This window comes from Dendrobium catenatum, unplaced genomic scaffold, assembly GCF_001605985.2.
Source record: "Dendrobium catenatum unplaced genomic scaffold, ASM160598v2 fragScaff_scaffold_633, whole genome shotgun sequence".
NCBI lineage: Eukaryota > Viridiplantae > Streptophyta > Magnoliopsida > Asparagales > Orchidaceae > Dendrobium > Dendrobium catenatum.
The window spans coordinates 738,170-759,395 of NW_021319095.1; the positions used below are offsets into that span (position 1 = coordinate 738,170).

The 21,226-nt window shown below is 37.3% G+C and overlaps 1 protein-coding gene across 2 annotated transcripts in view; it reads right to left on the reverse strand.

Moving 5' to 3' along the window:
* Positions 1 to 21,226, reverse strand: part of LOC110110737 (cyclic nucleotide-gated ion channel 1) — a 39,637-nt gene that overhangs the window by 14,248 nt on the left and 4,163 nt on the right. For both annotated transcript variants that reach the window (XM_020842343.2, XM_020842354.2), the window contains exons 2-3: positions 17,232 to 17,406; positions 352 to 895 (exon numbers count right to left, since the gene is read on the reverse strand). In XM_020842343.2, coding sequence (XP_020698002.1) covers positions 352 to 895; positions 17,232 to 17,260 — 573 coding nt within the window. In that variant the 5' untranslated portion in view covers positions 17,261 to 17,406. The remainder of the gene's footprint in view (positions 1 to 351; positions 896 to 17,231; positions 17,407 to 21,226) is intronic.

Below are 21,226 nucleotides of genomic sequence, written 5' to 3' on the forward strand. Positions count from 1 at the left end.
CTTAAATTAGCTGTGGCTAAAGCTCAACTCAATTACACCCCTACCTAAGGCTAACCGTTTCAGTAATTTCAAGTGCAGAATACAATGTAGACCATCTTCCATAAAAATGTAGGCCCAAAGCAATATAAATGTACATCAGCTCAAAAAACTCAATTAGAAAATATTTGATGTGGGTGAAAGAAAAAAAATCACAGAATAAACTTCTTAGGCTTAAGTGAGAAGAAACATTTATCTTTTCCCTGCAAGAAACCACTAATGTTACACATCAATCAATCACTTTGTAACAAGATGACCACATTTAACAAGGCTATCCATTATGATAATACATGCAACATGAAAAGGGCTTCATACCTGTGGAAGAGGAAGGACAGCAAGTATATCGATGAGGAAGTATGAAGACAAATATCTTTTTGCTATTGCTGATGAATCTTCAACCAAAACACCCCTTCCAAAAACTCGTGATGAAGGAGCAATGAAACCAGTTCTAAATTGGAAAATAATATGGAGTACATAAAAGATATCCGTGAAAGACCGCAAGGTACTTGCAGTGGTTTCTAACTTTTTATCCAGATAAAGGCAATTATTATTATCATTAATTATTGGGATATAAAAGAATAGGGGATCCACTGATACTGCAATCACACAAGAAAGAACAAAAATTTTGTTCCACCTTTGAAGAAAAGTTCCTTGAGGATCAAGTACTTTTTTCCTAGACTGTGGTTCTTCTAGAGCTGAATCTTTCATAGACTTGTCAAAAGAAGTACTTCTAATTGTTTCCTGTATAAACTGAACTAATTTGTAAAAGATTTTCACTATCCAACTGAATCTTTTTCCTTTTCCACACGAGGATATCCTCCCTGTGATCAAGGCTCTCTCAGAATTCAAGTCCTGAAACCTGCACAAGTTGGAAAGGTGCAAGTCCGTTACACGCATTAGAATGAAAAAATAAGTTAGAAACTCAGGTAAAATGATACACTGCTCTGAAAACTACTCTGATTCAAAGGCATCATACTTGCATCCAAAATTGTTTCAAAGAGAGGATAGTTTTAAACAAAATTTACTTTGCTTGCGAAGGCAGAGGATAAAACAATATGGAGTTGCAATCAGAAACAATATTCCATTAGATAAAGGAAGAAACTATACATAAAATGGAAAATTAACAAAATTTCTACATTTCCATATGCTTCAACAAAAAAACTAGATGAATAAATGACCACTATTAAGTAAAATAGAATCCAAGTGAACAATGTTTTCAGTCATATTAGCTGTTTAAGATCCACATAGATAGTCACATGTACTTCAATACTTTTGGAAGTAAACAGTTAAGCTTCTTTACACATGCATGCTTAGAGGACACTAAGTAGGGAATGATTATTTGAAGTCGAATTCCAATGAAAAGATGAACAGTCTTATCAGTTTCATAATTAGCTTACCTCTCAAAGTAAGCCAATTGTTTAATTTTAATAAAATTTTCTCCTACCCTTGATCCGGGAGGATCACACTTTAGAAGATCTCCAATGCATCTTCCACTCAAATATGAGCCAAAAAACACAAGGAATCGTGAATGACTAGCACAGTTCAATCTAAACACAAGTTCTGATGAATCATTGAAGACTTCTACGTAAATATATTGATGTAGAACTAAATGATTTTAAATGGATGGAATATTGATTAGCATGATTTCTTGAATTAAATAAGTATGATTAAAATTGTTAGCAATCAAAACGACAATAGAAAACAAGAGAGAGGTGCCTTCGTTTAGGCTAAGCCACTTGCCAAGCACTTGGAAAATCAAAACAAGTTAGAAATTCAATAACATGCAAAGTAAATAGCTTACAACAAAATCTCTAATCTAACAATTAGATTAGAAGCATAGAAAGTGCACTCAATCCTACGTTTACTAAGCTTTGGCAACGGTGAAACAAAATCCTACGTTTACTAAGCTTAGGCATAAGGAGAAACTCGGCTCCTTGTGATTCGCCATCACCTATAAGATTAGGGGATTAAAAAGGTAATTGAAGAGGGGAAGAAGTTCACCTTAGTTAAAATCCGAAAACAAGTAGTCGAGATGTTGAAAAAGTTCGTCGTAATTTTCTTGAAGGTTCAACTTAGAGAGAAAGTAATTTCTCTAGTGTTGAAGTGTTGAGCACGCTAGACGGTACTTCCCTTGAAGGCTCCTATTGAGAGGGAGGAGCTTATCTCGCAAACCCTCAAGGAAGGAGATGGATTAAGTGGCCGGCCATGAGGGAAAAGGGTTTGGGAAATTGAGTTCAGATTTTGGGAGGTTTAGGTGCCAATCAATCCTTTAATAAATCCTTAAGCTTGGAATTAATTAAAAGGGGATGGAGAGAGGTAGGGGCGGCGGCATGAGTGGGAGCTAGGGTGGGTGATTTGTTTCCAAATCTCAATGCTTGCTTTAGGAAAGAAAATAAGGTGTGGGGATTATGAGATATCGGCCAAGGGCGGGAAGAGGCTATTTGAATTAATTCCCTAAGTGGAGAGTGGGATTTAGGAAACAAATCCCTTGGGATTTAATAGGGGGGCCAGCGGCTTAGGGGCTAGGGGAGGAAATTTATGGAGCCTTTAATGCTTCCTTATATTGGGAAATTAAATTAGGGAAGAAAGATATCATCCTAATTTAATTTAAATTCAAATAAGCAAGCATTCAGAAACTTTCCTGAAATAAATCTCTTAATTTAGGAAAGAATTCAAACTCAAATAATTTCAAATTTGAATTTAAAATCTTCCCAACTAAGGAATAATTGTTTAAGGAAAGTGTTTAAGAGGAATTGATGTGTGGAAGGGTGATAGGGGGAGGACGGTAGAATAAGGACGGCGGCTAAGGGGAGATGGGGAAATCCGGCGGGTGGAGGGAGGGGATTTTATGAAGGCCGGCAACTTGGGGAAGGTGGGGTTAGGTGGTCGAAATTTATGGAGCCTTTAATGCTTCCTTATATTGGGAAATTAAATTAGGGAAGAAAGATATCATCCTAATTTAATTTAAATTCTTTCCTAAATTAAGAGATTTATTTCAGGAAAGTTTCTGAATGCTTGCTTATTTGAATTTAAATTAAATTAGGATGATATCTTTCTTCCCTAATTTAATTTCCCAATATAAGGGAAGGTAAAATCACGAACCCGACCGTCTCCAAGTTTGGTGGGTGATACGAGTTCCCTCTCATAGGGATTCACCACTCAAGCACTCTCAAGATCTAACAAGAACTCAAGCAAGGGGAAAGCTTTTTCTAATCATTCAATCATTAATTTTCAAAGAGAAACATAGGGGCTATAAATAGTTTCATACATAAGACTCAAAATAAGAAAGACGACAATGCCCTTAGGGCTTACATATGACTTCCCTTAAGCAATGGGTAAAACGGGAAAAACAAAATACAACATAAATAACAAATAACAAAATAAAACAAATACATGAAATAACTCAAAATACATCGACGTGATTGTGGCCGTACATCAACGGCCACGCCTCTGATATACGATTCATGCTCTAATGTCCCCATATATATATATATATATATATAGACAAACGCACACATACCAAAAAACCCATAAGCTTAGCCCCAATAGAAATACATGTATAAAAATTACTAATTGAATTTTCCTGAAAATTTGGCAGTTAATAACTGAAATTTAGGTAATTTAGTTAAATATTTTTATGTAATTTTAATTTGGATAGTTCCACAAAATATGCCTTTAAATTAGGTTTGGTAACTTGATTTTAAGGAAAATGAGTTGTTTTAAATTTTAATGCATCCTTATGCATTCTAGATACGTTCAAATCTAAACTCTATAATCCTTGCCCTACTACATTTAGAAAAATTAGGATACTGCTTTGAAATTCAGTTAGCTTTGAATCTAATAAAATCTGCAAATTCAATACTTCCCTTGAATTTATCTAGCAACCAGCTATCTATTCCCTTTCCACTATCTATCAAAAGCAACAAAAGTTCAGATTCCTGCACAGGACCAGAGATCGCAGCCCTCCCAAACTCATCTGCTGCATCCTTTGTAATTTCTTCTCCAGTGGCAGGAACAGCACCTGAACTGGCACCTATCATCCACTGGTCTTCAGGTTACCTTCAGATTATGACTCTGTCTACACTAAAAAGTCATTGCTTCCTTCCTATTCCTGACGCAGGAGTGAATCCAAAGAAGATAATTGGGATTCTTGCTACTGTCCTTTTCACCAAAAACAATAAATACAACGAGATTGCTCACTGTTTTGGGAAAAAACGGTAAGGAACCAAAGGTAATTGCAAAGCGGAATCAAACAGTAGAAGAATTCAATGGAAAAGCAAACAGTATATTTTTCTATCTGAACATTCGCTTGAGTTTGTAAATGCTCTTTCAATCTCATTCAATATTTTAGTATTATATGTCCAAATTGGTTATTTTTCCTCATAATGGTGTGATTCCTAATTTGTTAATTTTGCTCTTTTTCTCCTAAGTCCTATAAAACTCACTTGGTAGGATTACCTGAAGGGATTGTGGGAAACTTCATCAGATTTAATTTGCCTTAGGTAGTTAGGCTGGAAATCTATCCCGCAGTCTCGATCAGTGATAGGCGAGTGAAACTCTTAAACACTATAACACCAAGAAAAAACTATCCATATCCAATTGGAAGTACTTGGATATCAATCCTATCCAAGAAGTATTACAGGTCAGATCTAGCATTCTAATAGACATATTCATTAAAATTTTAGTTCGCCTGTTATTTATATGGTAATGCTTTGATTATAACAACACTCATATCTTCTTTCAAGTACTATAATTGCTTATATTATACTTTTTGAAATTCAGTTATAAAGAATTTTGAATGTAGGTATATGTACAACAAGAAGCATAATGAGGAAAACTCTCCAAATGTGATTATTGACTAAAAAATAATTGAATTTTATAAACAATATTTATGTGGAGGTTAAATAAGATTTCTGAGAGGTTCCTTTCTGCAACAACTAATTAGACAGGATATAAATTCAATATGCTCTTAATTTGATAGAATTGCTACGGCATTAACTTCTCTCAGCATGCCACTTTACTTCCTTTATAGATTTCTTATTTTTCACTGTTTTCTTCTACTGAGAAGGTAGCAAGTGTAGCTTATGGGAAGATTGGAACAATACGGGGAACATGGTGCCCTAACAATGAAACAAAAACTGCTGACATATGCTACTCATATCTTTCCTAATTTACTGATACGGCAGCAGGAGTGGCAACAGGCTGGGCCAACCCAGCAAGCCATTCCAGCAAGAGGAGGCAGACCGGGCGGAGCCTGGAAAAACCAGGGAGGGTTTGGCCCCCGCTTTTGGGACCCAACAAAGCTATATGATTCCATATGTACGGATAAGGAATGAGAAAGAAATTAATCGCCGCTTAATTCCAATTTGAATTCAAAATAAGAGAGGGAATTAAGGCAACAAAGCTATTTTGTGGGGAAATAAGAAGAGCTTTTTTTTTTTTTTTGTAAAATGAAAATAAGAAGAGCTTATTTAGAGCGAGTTATTTTGTATTAGGTTTATGTTTTGATTAGTGTTTTGTTATAGTTCTTTTTGTGAGGGCTTCCTAGTAGCATCTAGGTTATTTTGGAGAGTCAATCTACCTCTCTAAACATAGATCACTTGTATCTTGTTTTTGCATTGAAGTGATAATTCAAAATCACCCATCATTTGGGGTATTCCTGCAATTTTCTATTCTTTCTTTCGTTGTTTTCACTTTCAAGGCATATCAAATTGGTATCATAGCGAGGTAAATGATAGCAAAGAAGATGGATGCATGGGAAGGCAAGATGGAACAACTCAAGGCCAGAATGGAGGAAAACTATTCCGACATGGAAGACTCTCGTCTATAAAGAACCGCTTTGAAAACTTGGATAGCATAATGAAGAAGATGATCGAGATGCAGTCGAAAGCCTCACTTGTGATTCCTATGGTTGAACCAAAGGGAAAGGAAATTCAGGAGGGTGATGATTAAGTGGAGAGTGTTTTCCCTCAAAACCCCCATGGGGGCACCGATAGGGGGTGGATCCAGGTATTCCGAAGGAAGGGAAGCAAGAAGGGGGGACACCGAACTCTTTGGGAGACCACCTGTGAATAGTGAGATGTGAACTGGAGGAGGTATTGGCTGGGCAGAGACATGGAGTCCAAATCATCCATGGGAGAAAGGGAAAGAACCACACCATTATTATACAGGAGGAACTAAGAGAGGGAGAAGCCATTGGGGCATGGATACGAGATCAAGCAAGTTAAATATGCCAATTTTTGAAGGGGAAGATGATAAGGGTTGAGAGGGAGAACCCAGTTGGTGTCATTTCAGAGGGAGGCACCAAAAGAAAAGAGCATTGGAGCTCGTCCTGGAGGCAATTTCAAGCACCTTATAGAACAAGAGCTGTAGGATAGGCGGGCAAAAGGGCTATGCTTCAGGTGTGATGAGAGATTTGCACCAGGATATAAGTGCAAGAATCGAGCGCTTTAGGTCTTGATGTTCTGTGAGGGGAAAGATGAGACCAGGGATGAGCAGGAGGAGATTGTAGGAAAAACAAAGTCGTTACACCTACACTTGGCAGAGGTGTCCTTGAACTCTATGGTGGGATTTACCCCAAATCACACCATGAAGGTGAGAGGAAAAATTGAGGATACACATAACTTTATCTTGAATCGGGTAGTGGACCAATTGAGGTTGAAGTTGGTGAAGATGAAAGGATGTGGGGTTATGATGGGTACGTGTAAGATATAGAGGAGTTGGGGATTATGTGAAGGGGTGGTGATGACCTTGCAGGATATTCAGGTAATGGAAGACTTCCTTTCGCTGAACTTAGGAAGTATGGATGTGATTATGGGAATGACATGACTACAGACCATGGGGGAAATGATGATGTATTGGAAGTTTTTGACCATGGAGGTCCAAATAGAAGGGAAGAAGGTAGTGTTTCAAGAGGATGCTAGCTTATGAAAAATCCATACTCAGGACAATCCAGGGTGCAGGCCTGGGGTATTTGGTGGAGTTACATAGCATAGAAGGGGTCCAGAAACAAGAGGCAAGGGAAATCCCAGTAGGGGTCCAGCATATTCTGCAGCAGCATTAGGATTTGTTCTGATAATCGATCGGATTACCACCACCACGAGAGCAGGATCACCCCATCAACCTAAAAGAAGGAACCTCTCCTATAAGTGTCAGACCAAATCGTTATCCCCAGATTCAGAAAGATGAAATAGAAAGGCTAATCAAGGAGATGATGGAAGCATTAGGCCAAATGTTAACCCTTTCTCTAGTCCACTTATGTTGGTGACGAAGGACTGCAGTTGGAGCTTCTGTGTGGATTACAGGACTCTAAATAAGAAAATTGTGCTAGATAAATTTCCCATCCCAGTGATTGATAAACTCTTGGATAAGTCATTTGGGACTGTGATCTTCTCCAAGATTGATTTGAAGTCTAGGTATCATCAAATAAGGATGAAGGTTGTTGATGTGCATAAGACGGCCTTTAGAACACATGATAATGTAGGCAAGGGAGGGGGTCTAAGCTTCTTAGGCTCTTTGGTCTTTGGGCTACTTGTTACCTCTCTGGTTGGGCCTTAGCTGCTCTCAAGTTGGGCTTTGGGTGGTTTGGTTTTGAGAATAGTTTAAAATTGAGGCGCGCCTTTGCGCAATTCAGCCCCCAAACGCCTCATTGCCTAAGTAATTTTGGGTTCATGTGAGGCTTACGCCTCACAGGCTAAGAGGCGCGCCTCTAAGGAGCTATTGCGCAATTATATGTGAGGCGCACATCTCTTAAAATCGGGTCCCAACTACTTAAAATTAGGTATTTCTTCTATTCTTCCATTCGGTTCTAACTGAACCGAACGAAATTCTCCCGCAAGCCCTCTTCCGTTTGCGAACCTTCCACTCGGCTCCGCTCAGGTTGGCTTTCTGCCGCCTCTCCTGCCAGCGCCACTTCACGCCAGTGAGCAAGAAGGGTCCAGCTGCCCTCTACAAGCACTCTATTATTGGTTTTAGGTATTTTTTATAAGTTCAAAGAAAGTTTTTTCAAGTTATAGAAAATCTAAGGTTTTCTATTTTTTGAGATTTTTTGTATGTTTTTGCATTTGTGCATTAGGAAACGTGGTTAGGGACAAAGAAAAGACAAATACGTCATTGCGGCGTGACCCTTCTTGGAAATACAGTGTACAAGTTGATGTACGAGGTGGAGAGAAGACGTATGTGTATTTAAAATGGAATTTTTGTGATATAGTGTTAAAGGGAAGAGTAACTCGCATGAAGGAACACTTATCCGGCTCACACAAGAATGTAGCACCTTGTGCGAATGTTCCGAATAACGTGAAAGAGGAAATTACAGCTTCTATGAAAAAGAGTACGACGGCCAAACACTTATTCGGCCAAATATTTACATATAGTTAAGTGCAAACAAAGAGAAGAAATCGACTTTCAACACTCAGAATAAACTCCCTTGTGTATATTATGCACAACAAGAAGTTGAGAGAAAGGAGGTTGCGGAACAAGGGGTTGAAGGATGATGAGAACCCTTTGGTGTGTGATGATGTGGCATCTGATAATGAGTGGTTCATAGATGATAAGACAAATTTGTCATTAGCAGACTTGCAACTAGAGGATCTAAGTGTGAACGTCTTGAGGGGCGAAGCAGAACAAGTGGGCACATCTACTAATACCACACCACACACATCCACTAGCTCTGCAGCACAACAACCAAATAAAGGTATTCCACAACTTCTTATATGCTATTATATTATATTTATATCAAGTGGACAAGTAACATGATAATGATCATTCTTATTGAATAGGGAAGAGAAAAGTGAGTCACATTAAAGATGATGAAGATATGACATAAATACAATTGGAGAAAAAGATTCCCTTGAAGACTCATTTAGTGATGGGACATGATTGGATTATATATGTTCTTTTTTATTTGTACTTTGGGAGTTTTGATAGATTAATATTTTGTGGTTCTATACTTTGGAACAAGATTTTATTGCATCTATTTTCTTACTTTCCACTAATTTTACTTGTCATTTAGATGTCTTTATTGTATGATATAATCTTATTATTATTTACTTGCTAAAACCCTTAAATTCTCATTTACACAATTTTTCGTCTGTGAGACTTACGCCTCACACCGCGAAAAATGCCTCGAGGCTTATTTACGCAATTTTAAACCTTGGTTTTGAGCTAATAATTTGGGATCTACTTGGTGCTAACTCATTAATGCTTGAGCTGATGTTTAGCTCATTATTTTTTGAAATTATAGCACTTGGTAGCTCAATATTATGGAGTTTGGAACATTGCATCTTTCCCTTCTTTGTGTCCCTTCGGTTTGCTCCCTAGCTGCTTTCCCGTGGCTTCCTCTACCCGGTTCCTGTGCAGCCCCTTCGGTTTGCTCCCTGGCTGCTTTCGTGTGGCTTCATCTACCCGATTTATGTGCTGCCTTTTCGGATTGCTCCCTGGCTGCTTTCCCATGGCTTCCTCTACCTGGTTCTCTATGCTGTTTTTTTCAGGTGCTGTTATGGGATTATTTCAGGCCCTTTTTTATTGATTTTATGGGAGGTTTTGGGAGACTGTTTGGCTACCTTTTCTTCTATATATATTAGATGTTTGTGGCTGTTTTGGAGTTTTTTAGAGAGTATTATGATGATAATTTTTGCATAAAACCTGTGGGTTTCTTTGGAATAGCTTGCGAGCTATGTCCTCCGCCTCTTCTCCTCTCTATAGCTTACGAGCTGTACTTCGTCTTGGCTTCTAATCTCATTCTTGTTCCCGCAAGTACCACCCCATCAATACCTTTCTTCTCAACCAAGAAGTGCAACTTTAGGAGCTTTATTTTAAAAGTTTGTAAGCATCGTTTGTAAGCATCATTTGTTGTAAGAGTCATTTTTTATTTATAAAGTTTATTTTTGTCGTATTTTGTCTAGTTTTTGAGAAATTTTGTGTCATTTCTATTTCCTACGAAGCTTTTGTTTTTGCTTGCAAAAATTTGGGGTTTTTCCAAATTTTTGCTTACATCAATTCAGTATCAGAGCTTAGGTTTTGTCTTCCTAAGTCTCTTTTCGTGTTTTTTTTAAGAGTTAAAAAAATGAAAAATCACAAAAAGATTGAATCAGTCGTGAAAGAAAGTAATCTAGAAGCTTCTAAAGTCCAAATACCAATGGATAGATGAGTTCCATCAGAAGGTGATTCAACAGATCCCCTACAGAATGAATTATACAAGCTACAGATGAGAATGCATATGTGTATGAACTATGAAGCAATATTTGAAGAAAAACAAAATTCTACAAGATCAATTCAAAAAAGAACGAGAAGAAATTTTGAAAAGGTATGAAGCAAAAATTCAAGAGATTGATGCACCTCCTTCGCCTTGTCGGAAGAAACCTAAAACAACCACATCGGGAGATGAGATTTTTCGACCGGAGGATAATTGATGTAGGCAAGGGAGGGGGTCTAAGCTTTTTGGGCTCTTTGGTCTTTGGGTTGCTTGTTACCTCTCTGGTTGGGCCTTGGATGCACTCAAGTTGGGTTTTGGCTGCTTTGGTTTTGAGCTAATAATTTGTGATCTACTTGGTGCTAGCTCATTAATGCTTGAGCTGATGTTTGACACATTATTTTGTGGAATTATTGCACTTGGTAGCTCATTATTGTGGAGTTTGGAACCTTGCTTCTTGCCCTTCTTTGTGTCCTTCAGTTTGTTCCCAGGTTGCTTTCTCTTGGCTTCCTCTACCCGGTTCCTGTGCAGCCCCTTCGGTTTGCTCCTTGGCTGCTTTCCCATGGCTTCCTCTACCCGGTTCCTGTGCTGCCTTTTCGAATTGCTCCCTAGCTGCTTTCCCGTGGTTTCCTCTACCTGGTTCTCTGTGTTGTTTTTTTCAGGTGTTGTTATGAGATTATTTCATGCTTTTAATTGGTTTAAATGGGGGTTTTTATGTGGTTGTTTGGCTGCCCTCTTAGGTCCTATGAATATGTGATGATTAGTGGATAAAAAAGAGTTTTATAGATGATATGTGAGTGATTTTTGGAATAAAAAACCTACGAGTTTCCTTGGAAAGGCTTGCGAGCTTGTTCCACCTCTTCCTCTTCTCCTCCCTATAGCTTGCGAGCTATACTTCGTCTCGGCTTCTAATCTCATTCTTCTCCCCGCAAGTATCCACCCCATAAGTGCCTTTCTTCTCAATCAAAAAGTGCAACTTTAGGAGCTTTATTTTAAAAGTTTGTAAGCGTCGTTTATAAGCATCCTTTGTTGTAAGCATCCTTTGTAAGCGTACTTTGTTGTAAGCGTCATATTTTATTTATAAAGTTTGTTGTTTGTCGTATTTTGAAGTATTTTGTGTTTTTTTTATTGTCCTAGGAAGAGTTGTTTTCTCTTGCAAAAAATTTGGGGCTTTTTCCCAAATTTTTGCTTGCATCACATGAGGGGAACTATGAATTCCAAGCGATACCCCCAATGCCCCCATCCACCTTCCTATCCCTCATGAATCGAGTGTTCCAGTAACACCTCAGAAGGTTTGTCTTGGTATTTTTTAATGACATATTGATATACAGCATGACAGAAACATAACATTGGGAATACTTGAAGACGGTTTGGATACCTTGAGAGAGCATTAATTGTTTGCCAACTGGAAAAAGTGCTCATTTGGGCAACCACGGGTGGAGCATTTAGGACATGTGGTGTCTATGGAAGGACCATCAGCGGACCAGTCCAAAGTTTAGGCTATGGTGGACTAGCCTATTCCCAAGAACTTGAAGGAATTGTGTGGATTCATAGGGCTCACAAGTTACTATCGAAAATTTGTTAAAGGATATGATACCATTGTGGGAACTTTAATAGAGCAGTTGAAGAATGGATAACTTCAAGCAGGGGAAGGAGGCAATGTGAGCTTTTTAGGAGTTAGAGAAAGCCATAATTAGTGTACCAGTATTGGCGCTCCCAAATTTTGAGAAACAGTTTATAGTTGAGATAGACGCATCCAGTTATAGGTTGGGAGTAGTATTGAGCAAGCATGCTCATTTCATTCCATTGAAGCATCCCTATACTGCTATCTCAGTCACCACGATCTTTATTCGTGAGGTAGTATGCTTACATGACATTCTAAAATCTATAGTATCAAATAGAAACAAGATATTCCTCAACCACTTTTGGAAGTAGTTATTCAAGATGCAAGAGACGGTCCTGAAAAGGAGCACAATATATCACCCACAGACGGACAGCCAAACGGAAGAGGTCAATAAGAGCATGGAGGCATACCTGCACTATTTTGTGTCTGACACACCTAAAATATGGGCTAAATGGATAACATGGGCAGAGTATTGGTATAACACATCTTTCCACAAAGCTGCACGAACAATCGCTTTCAAGATTTTCACCTCATTTGGTACATTACGGATAGAGTACTACACCAGTATCCAGTATAGGCCAATACTTGGAGGAGAGAGATATGAAATTAGAAGAACTCAAAGGGCATCTATTAAGATTTCAACAGCTTATGAAGAGAAAAGTAGAGGAACACAAACGGGAGTACAGATTGAGCTCGAGGATAGAGTTTATTTAAAATTGAGACCCTACCGACAGAGGACACTAGCCAAGAGGAAAAATGAGAAGCTATGTTGCACTAATATAGATACGGCGACACAGATACGACACGATACGGATACAGGACATATCAATTCATAAAAATATAAGATACATGTACGACACGGATACAACATTATAATTGATAAACTATACATAAAAATTAAGAAAGCAATCAAAGCATAATAATTGAAATGATAAGAAAAATGAAAGCAACATCATCTATAGTCTTGTAGCTTATAATATCAAAATAAAAATAAGCATTAAATGTCAAGTACAACAACGAAAACATAAACATAAATTGTCTAGCACATGAAGCTTCAACTATTCAATAGAAGGAACGATAGGATTAACTTCTTCGATGGTTTGTCTTTGAACTTCTACTAAACATAAACCCTAAATGCATGCTCGTGGTCGTAGAAACGAAGAAGCCCTAACGCCTCATTTTGCGAGTTCAGAAATGAGAGAACCTCGCTCACAACAGCGGAAGTAAATATGAAATACAGGTCATTTTTTCTCCGATATGCGTGTCCTTTTGAAATTAAATATTATTTTAATTAGATACGGCTTTGACGTATCGGACACATATCCATGTCCGACACGTATCCAATACAACACGCCTTCATAAATAGGTGTATCGGTGCAACATAGATGAGAAGTTACCACCACGATATTTTATGCCTTATGAGGTGATAGAGCACACTGTGCTAGTAGCCTTTTGTTTGAGATTATCAGCATCATCATCAATCAACCCAGTATTCCATGCATCACAACTAAGGCGTACTATCGGAGATCACACACCATCTTCCTCACTACCGGCAACTCAAACTGAGAACATGGAAGTGATTCTAGAACCCATGGAGATCGTGGGACCACGACATGGGACAACAGGTGCAAAGGAGGTCCTAGTTTGATGAAAGGATCTATTTGATTATGAAGCTACATGGGAGCCCTATGAATCAGGAGAATTCTTATCCTTTTACCTTGAGTACAAAGTGTATTTTGAGAGGGGAGTATTGATAGGGCAGCAGGAGCAGCAGCAGGAGGGGGTTGGCTGGGCCAACCTAGCCAGTCGATCCAATAGGAGGGAGCGAACTGGGCAGAACTTGGAAGAACAAAGGAAGGTTCGGCCCCCCTTGTGGGGCCCAGCAAAGCTATGATTCCATATGTACAGAGAAGGAATAAAGAAGGAATTAATCGTTATTTAATTCCAATTTGAATTCAAAATATGGAAGGGAATTAATTAAGGCAATAAGATTGTTTTAGGGAGAAATAGGAAGAAATTATTCATAGCTAGTTATTTAATATTAGGGTTATGTTTTGATTGGAGTTTTGTTGTAGTTCTCATTGTAAGGGCTTCCTAACGACGTCTAGGTTGTTTGGAAGAGCCAATCTATCTCTCTAAACGTAGATCACCTATATCTTGTTTTTGCATTGAAATTATAATTCAAAATCAGACATCATTTGAAGTATTCTTGAAGTTTCTCTTCTTTCTTTCGCTGTTTTCACTTCCAAAGCATATCATTTACACTATTGCGCACAACCACAGCTAGCATGCTCTATAATTGTCTTATTTCAATTGACATTTCTTTGCTAAGAGATGTGCAGTTACATGGGTTGCATGGCTGAATAGAAGCATTCAAACTCGAGCATCAAGACAGAAGAGAGTCATTTGGAAGCTTCTTTATTATTATGGAGTCCGCAGATGAGTGTATAATAATGGGGATGGGCACATTTGAGATAAGCTAGGACTTATTGTTTCCATGAAGGAGAAATATACTAAATTCTTTACCAACAAAAATTGATTGACCACATATTCAATATGAGAATACAGAAGTAGCATAGCATTTTGACAAAGGTGTACAACAAGACATTCATAGCCACACGCCATACAGGCACACAGTTAAAACCATGTTTCTGACAGAAAATTAATTTATTTTTTCAACTGAAAGCAGGATTTAATAACAAAAAATTAGAAAATATTCTCATTCGAAGTGTTTCCCATGGACTGCTATAAAGGGCAAAGTAGCTAGTTTAAACCTAAGGTGCATAAAACTATGTGCTTTATTCTCTATTGAGTTTAGATGGTTTTGAAAAGGAAATATTCTACAAGATTTTGACACTGGAAAAAAGTCAGTTTAAAGTTTTTAAATTCCCAAAGCTTTCTTCTAAATGATTTTCTTGTGAATTTTGATTGTTCCAAAATCCCTTCAAGTAAATCATTTTATTTGTTTTTTTTTTCTCAGTCTTGGACGAAAACTAGGTCAAGAAAACTCTTCTTTCTATTACTTGGAAATCACTATAAATCACTTTAAATCAGTTTCATGATATCAAAAAACCTCCAGAGTTTATATCAATACAGTTTGGTTTTAGTTCATAACTAGGGCACTAACAAAGCAGGGTTGAACGAGCTTAAGCTTTGTAGGGCTCAACTTGTTAAAGTAAACAAACAGAGATGCATTTCTCATGTTTTACTTATTTTATTATCAAGCTGAGGTTAAGTTGTTCACTAACATCAAAGCCTAATTGAATTTTTTATACAAAATATAGAATAAATACATGCATGCATACACCCATGCATATATGATATATGAATATTTTAAAGGATAACTAATACTGACAGATCTAGTATCGAGCGAAAAAAACAATCAAACAGGACCATTTATATGTTCAAGTCATCAAGTAAATAAGCACATGAAATGAGTCAAACAAGAATTGTACACAAATATCATGATGGATGACAAACCTACTAGTAGTTACATCATTTTAACTTCAATACTACAAATTTGAAATTGAATAGTGAAAGGAACAATGGATATTACATGTTTGTGATCTATGGAATGTGAATGTAATAGGAGCCTCCAAGCTCGAGAACAATGAAATATTTAATACATGGTCAATTTATGTGCACGGGCATACAAAAAGCAATAAGAAGAAGAGTTCAAGGCCTCCAAAGACTACATGAAGGGCCACACCCAAAGAAAATGAGGAGAGTTCAAATACATTCCCAATATGTTGTTCCAGAAATGGCTAGCCAAGCTATAAGATGAGGGTGTTGCCTCGTTTCCAAGGAATAAATTTGATTTAAGGGTTAGTTGTTTAAATCATGTGATAATTGTTAGTAATTGCTTTTTTATGTTGATTTATTTATTTTTTTTATCTTTTTGGTTTTTGAAGGGAGCTCACTTTAGAATAAAGATAAATCCAATCACTAACTCTGCTCCTCACTCATGATGTAAACTTTGAGAACATCAAATTTTTCTTTACATGCTTATGTGTAGTTAGATTACTATGAACTTGTATACCAAGGATATTACAACTCTATTTTTTTATGTTTTAAGTTGATGATTAAAGATTTAGGTTTCATTACTTTGTTAAATCTTGTTTGTCACTCTTTGGAAGCCAATGGCCTTTAATGATTGGTAACCTGGTGATAGAAAAATATATAGACTCAAAGTCTCTGTCTCAATGCATTATCAAATGGAGAACCTAAGTACGAGTGAACATTTTGCTGAAAATACTGAGTCCAATTGTCATATCTAAAGGCATTTCAACCTTCCAGATGCTTTAAAAAAAAAAACCTTTTAGATGCTTTAAAAAAAAAACCTTCCAGATGCTTTTGAGCAAAATCTCCAAGCTATAAGACATTGTTTCTAAGAAAATGCCTTGTATGGTAAGCTCCACAAGGCTAAGCCTTTGAACATAGCTCCCTTTAAGAAGTAAGAAGCAGCCTTTCCAATGGCTGAAAAGGGATAGAGTGGTAGTCCAAAACTTCATTCCAAAAAAAGGAAAAAAACCACCTCTCAAGATGGGGATTGGGGAGGGATACAAGTTTCATTGATTTGCTAAATGTTATTCATCACCCCCTGAAACCACAAGCCTTCAACGGCTAGCTGCTATTCTCAATTCCCAGGTGTGATAATAGTTTCTTGTTCCCACATCCCATGTGTGATTAAAATTTTCTATTTTTATGATTAGCTTAAAGATAAATTTGTTTTATTTTTAAATTTAAAATTTTCTCTCAGCTCTTCAACACCAGAATACTTCTCTGTCACAGTATTTCTTGGACAATTACGAATAGGCTAAAACAACTCTGACATGTTCCTGACACTCTTAAGAAATGAATAATCTTTAACATTATTTTACAAGAAAATTTGAAAGTACCCTAATCAGCACCCATTCCTGGATTGTCTTGACTCACCATGAAACATGATAACAATATGAATATTCTTAGAAAATAATCTGATTGTTATTTGCTCGACTGACTGATTTTCTATCACATAAAGCCCTAATAGCAAGGTAATATTTAGAAATAAGTATTCCCTTGCTCATGTGGCAACGTCTAGCAACCTTAACTATACAATCTTTAGTGGATACTAAGAACATTATACTTCATATTGATTAGAAACTATGATCTTAAACTCAAGTCCATTTGACATCAATCATCCAACAAAGCATGCCCTATCATTTTACAAACAAAAAGAGCAGGACTCGCAATACCAAAAAATACCACACTTATGAATAGCATCTGGGAATGCTCAAAAACCAACAAGATCAAATTTTGTCTTGTTAAGAAAACTGATATCCAGCCATGAGCAAGCATTTTACTAATGCACTGTTTAACTTGAAGGAAGAACAGCAATCTGACCTCACAAATCTCTCGTCCCGGTGATTCATAATTTCAAATGTGGTATCTGGGTGTAGATAAAAAACCTTCAAGTCTTCAAATTAGTTCAGAAAGGTTCTGTCGGCATATCAATATCATGACAATTTCACCATACTAAGCCCAAGGAGAACTTCTTAATGCTTCCCTTTCATCGAGCCTATGTGAACAAATACAGAAATTCAGTAGCAGACAGAAAATGTTAAACAAATTGACAGAAAGGAGAAAAAAAAAGCTTCCTCATGACAGATCATCAATGATTAGCAGGAAAATGAGCTGATCAGGAAAAGCAATTAAGAAGAAGTATTAGAAACAAAAAGTAACCAAAATAAAGAAACCCATTTCTTTGAATTCAAGCTTTTGAACTGATAGAATGGCAGAGTTCTGAAAAGTATAAGTCAAGTCAAACATAATTCCCAAAGAACCAGAATCAGTCTTAAACATGTGACTAAACCAATTAAATCATTAATGATTTAAAATGAAAAAGGAGCGAAAGTGCAGGCATGGAAAGAATTTTAGACATTGAAAATAACAAATTTTCTTTCTAAAAATTCATGCCCATTGTGTAAGCAATCTGTTCTCTCTTAAATAAGAATCACGCATCCCTATTTCAATTACCATGTTATTAAGATGAAATAACTTGGAGAACAACATATACCTAACTTAAATTGTTCGTAAAATAATTCCAGGAGAATTGAAATAGCCACCAAATGATTCTAGAAGAATAGAAATCAATAGCCACCAAATGATTCTAGAAAACTCATCTGCATCGTAAAAAACTTTATGAAAAGGAATAAATTAGAAGGCCAAGCGTATACAATTCTCATGCTTTATTCAGCTAAATTGCAGGTAGAGGATTTAACATGATCAATTTTCATCGCTCATAATGAACCCCTGTAATCAGCTAGATTGCATGGTAGATTTAGCATGATTGATTTTTCATTGTTCATATCCTTTTTATTATATTTTTCTTATTATAACTTGGACTAGACAATCACTCCTATTCCATGAATCTACAACATAAGCAGTGGAGTCATTAACCACAGATAGGACGGTACTTCCGAAGCAAAAAAAGAAAGAAATATATGCCTCAACTATCTTCTCAAATAACCTCATGTTTACATAAGCAATATCAAACAAACTCAAAGAGGTTAGGCAAGCCAATTATGACGATGGAAAAAGTCAATCTCTATTAACAATATCTAATTCTCTTGAACATGGATAACACAAAGAAAACTCGAACAAATGTTTCTTAAAATCAACTTGATTCTGAAGCTCACTTTGCATTCTCTAAAATCTAAATCACATGTGAGATCTCTTACCTAAAATCAAACCAAGCAATGTGTTTAAGTCAATTATTCTTGTTTCAGGACCACTAAACGTCAATCATAAATAGTAGATCAAGCAAGAAAACAACATACAAAACAAAGGATTATTTTTCCATTATGATTAAGTCAATTTTTGTAATTGCAGAATCCATGCCATATGTCTCCAACATACAAATAACCTTGTATCAGACAAGTCTCAAAGCAATGCTTTCCGAATAGCTATGTTGCACGGATACTCCTATTTACGAGGCGTGCTGTATCGGACACGTGTCGGATACGGATACGCCTCTGATACGGCACGGATACGTGTCGGATACGGCTTTGCCATGTCCAATTAAAATATTATTTAAATTTGACTGGACGCGTATCTGATACTCGTGTCCTTTTAAAAAAACGAATAGTGAAGGCGAGCATAGAAGCAAACAGGATCATCCTTTGTTATAGTTGAAGGAGCGGCTCGATGACGCGAGCATAGAAGCAAACAGGATCATCCTTTGTCGACAAAGAGGCTTGACGACGCAAGCATTAAAGTCGATAGGATCATCCTTCGTCGACGAAGCGGCTCGACAATGCGAACAGTGAAGGCGACGTGAGCAGTGAAGGTTTGTTTTCTTCGTTCTTTGTTTTCTTAATCATAGGCTCGGTGTCGAAACTCGGATCTCGGTACCGCTCGATACTGAACGATACTGGAACTCAGTATTGCTCGGTACTGCTCGATACCGAGCGGTACTGGAACTCAGTACCGCTCGGTATTGGATCTCGGTACCGCTCGGTATTAGATCTCGGTACCGCTCAGTATTGGAACTTAGTACCGCTCAGTATTGGAACTCAGTACCGCTCGGTACTGTAACTCGGTATTGCTCGGTACTACTCGGTATCGAGCGGTACTGGAACTCAGTACTGCTCAGTATTGGAACTCAGTATTGCTCGGTACCGCTCGGTATTGCTCGGTATAGAGGGGTACCGAATGGTACCAAGCGGCACCGAGAAGCTAAAACATGCTCGGTACTGCTTGGTATCTTTCCAAAAAAATAACTTTAAAAATAAACAGCACTTCAAAATTACTCTTATAAAAAAAATTTGTTCTGAGGGAGCTGCCCCCTAAAACCCTCGCAGGGGCGCTGCCCCTTGACCCTGCGACCAGACCGGGCAGGTCGAACCCCTCTAGGGGGAAGCGCCCCCTTGGACCCCCGGCAGAGTCGCAACATATCTACACTTTCACTTAAATTTTTTCATGTTTCAAATTCATGTTTTAATTTGTATAGATCCTTTGTAGGTTAATGAGCTCTATTGGAGTAGAATTGGTTCAAATGATGGTACAGCAGAAATCAATATTGAAGATAACAAACCTCTATGGGGTTATGTTACAAAAATAGGTAAAACATCAGAAGGGGGAGGCAATATTGCATTCAAATGTAATTTTTGTAATGCAATGTAGGAATGCATCGGGCATGTTATGTGATAGAAATGTACCCCTCAAACTTAAGAGAAAATTCTATAAGATGGTAGTGAGGCCTGCAATGCTTTATGGTGCTGAATGTTGGCCATTAAAAGAGAAGCATAATACTAAGTTAAGTGTGGCAGAGATGAGGATGCTTAGGTGGATGAGTGGCTTTACCCTTAGAGATAGGATACGAAATGAGCATATACGTGAAAAGGTTGGAGTAGCTCCAGTAGAAGAAAAGATTAGAGAGAGTCGCCTTAGATGGTTTGGTCACATAAAAAGGCGGCCTTCCGATGACCCGGTTAGGAGAGTAGAGGTATTAGATTTGACTTGTGTTAAGAAAGGTAGGGGTAGACCTAAAAAGATTTGGTTAGAAAATATTAGGAATGACCTTTCTTTATTAGATTTAAACGAGAATTTGACTTTTAATAGGACACAATGGAGAAAAAGGATTCATGTAGCCGGCCCCACGTAGTGGGATAAAGGCTTGATGTTGTTGTTGTTGTTGAACATACAAATGATCATATTATAGAGTGAAAACTCATTTATTAAAGATTAGTGGTCATATAATCAAAGTTTTCCCGAAGATAAGCTCATCACAAATGGTTGAATTACAAAGGAAAATCAATGAATCTGAGCAAAGGAGTAAAAAAGAGCTTCCAAAACATATTCCACTTCCAAGCACTCATGCTTCATATCCTTCATCATCTTCTTTAATTAGATGTGATGATAGTACTGTAAACAAAGGGCCTTTTCAAATGGAGGGATTTGAACCAAAAAGAAAAAAACCTGTTGTAGATAGTGCTTTGGAGAAAACATTTAATTTACAAATGAGAGAACAACTGGACGGAGAAATAGCTAGAATGTTTTACTCAGTTGGACTTCCTTTTAACCTAGCAAGGAATCCACATTACAAGAATGCCTTTACATATGCATGCAATAACAATCTTGCAGCATACGTGCCACCAGGATATAATATCATTAGAACAAAGTTGTTACAAAGAGAGATGGATAATATTGAGAAGTTGCTCGAGCCTACTAGAGGAGTTTGGAAGGAAAAATGAGTTACTTTGGTTTGTGATGGGTGGACAGATCCACAAAGAAGACCACTTATCAACTTCATGGCTATAACAGAGAGTTATCCTATGTTTATCAAAGCTTTATCGACGAATAGTAATGCAAATTTTATGCTGTGAAAAATACATTGA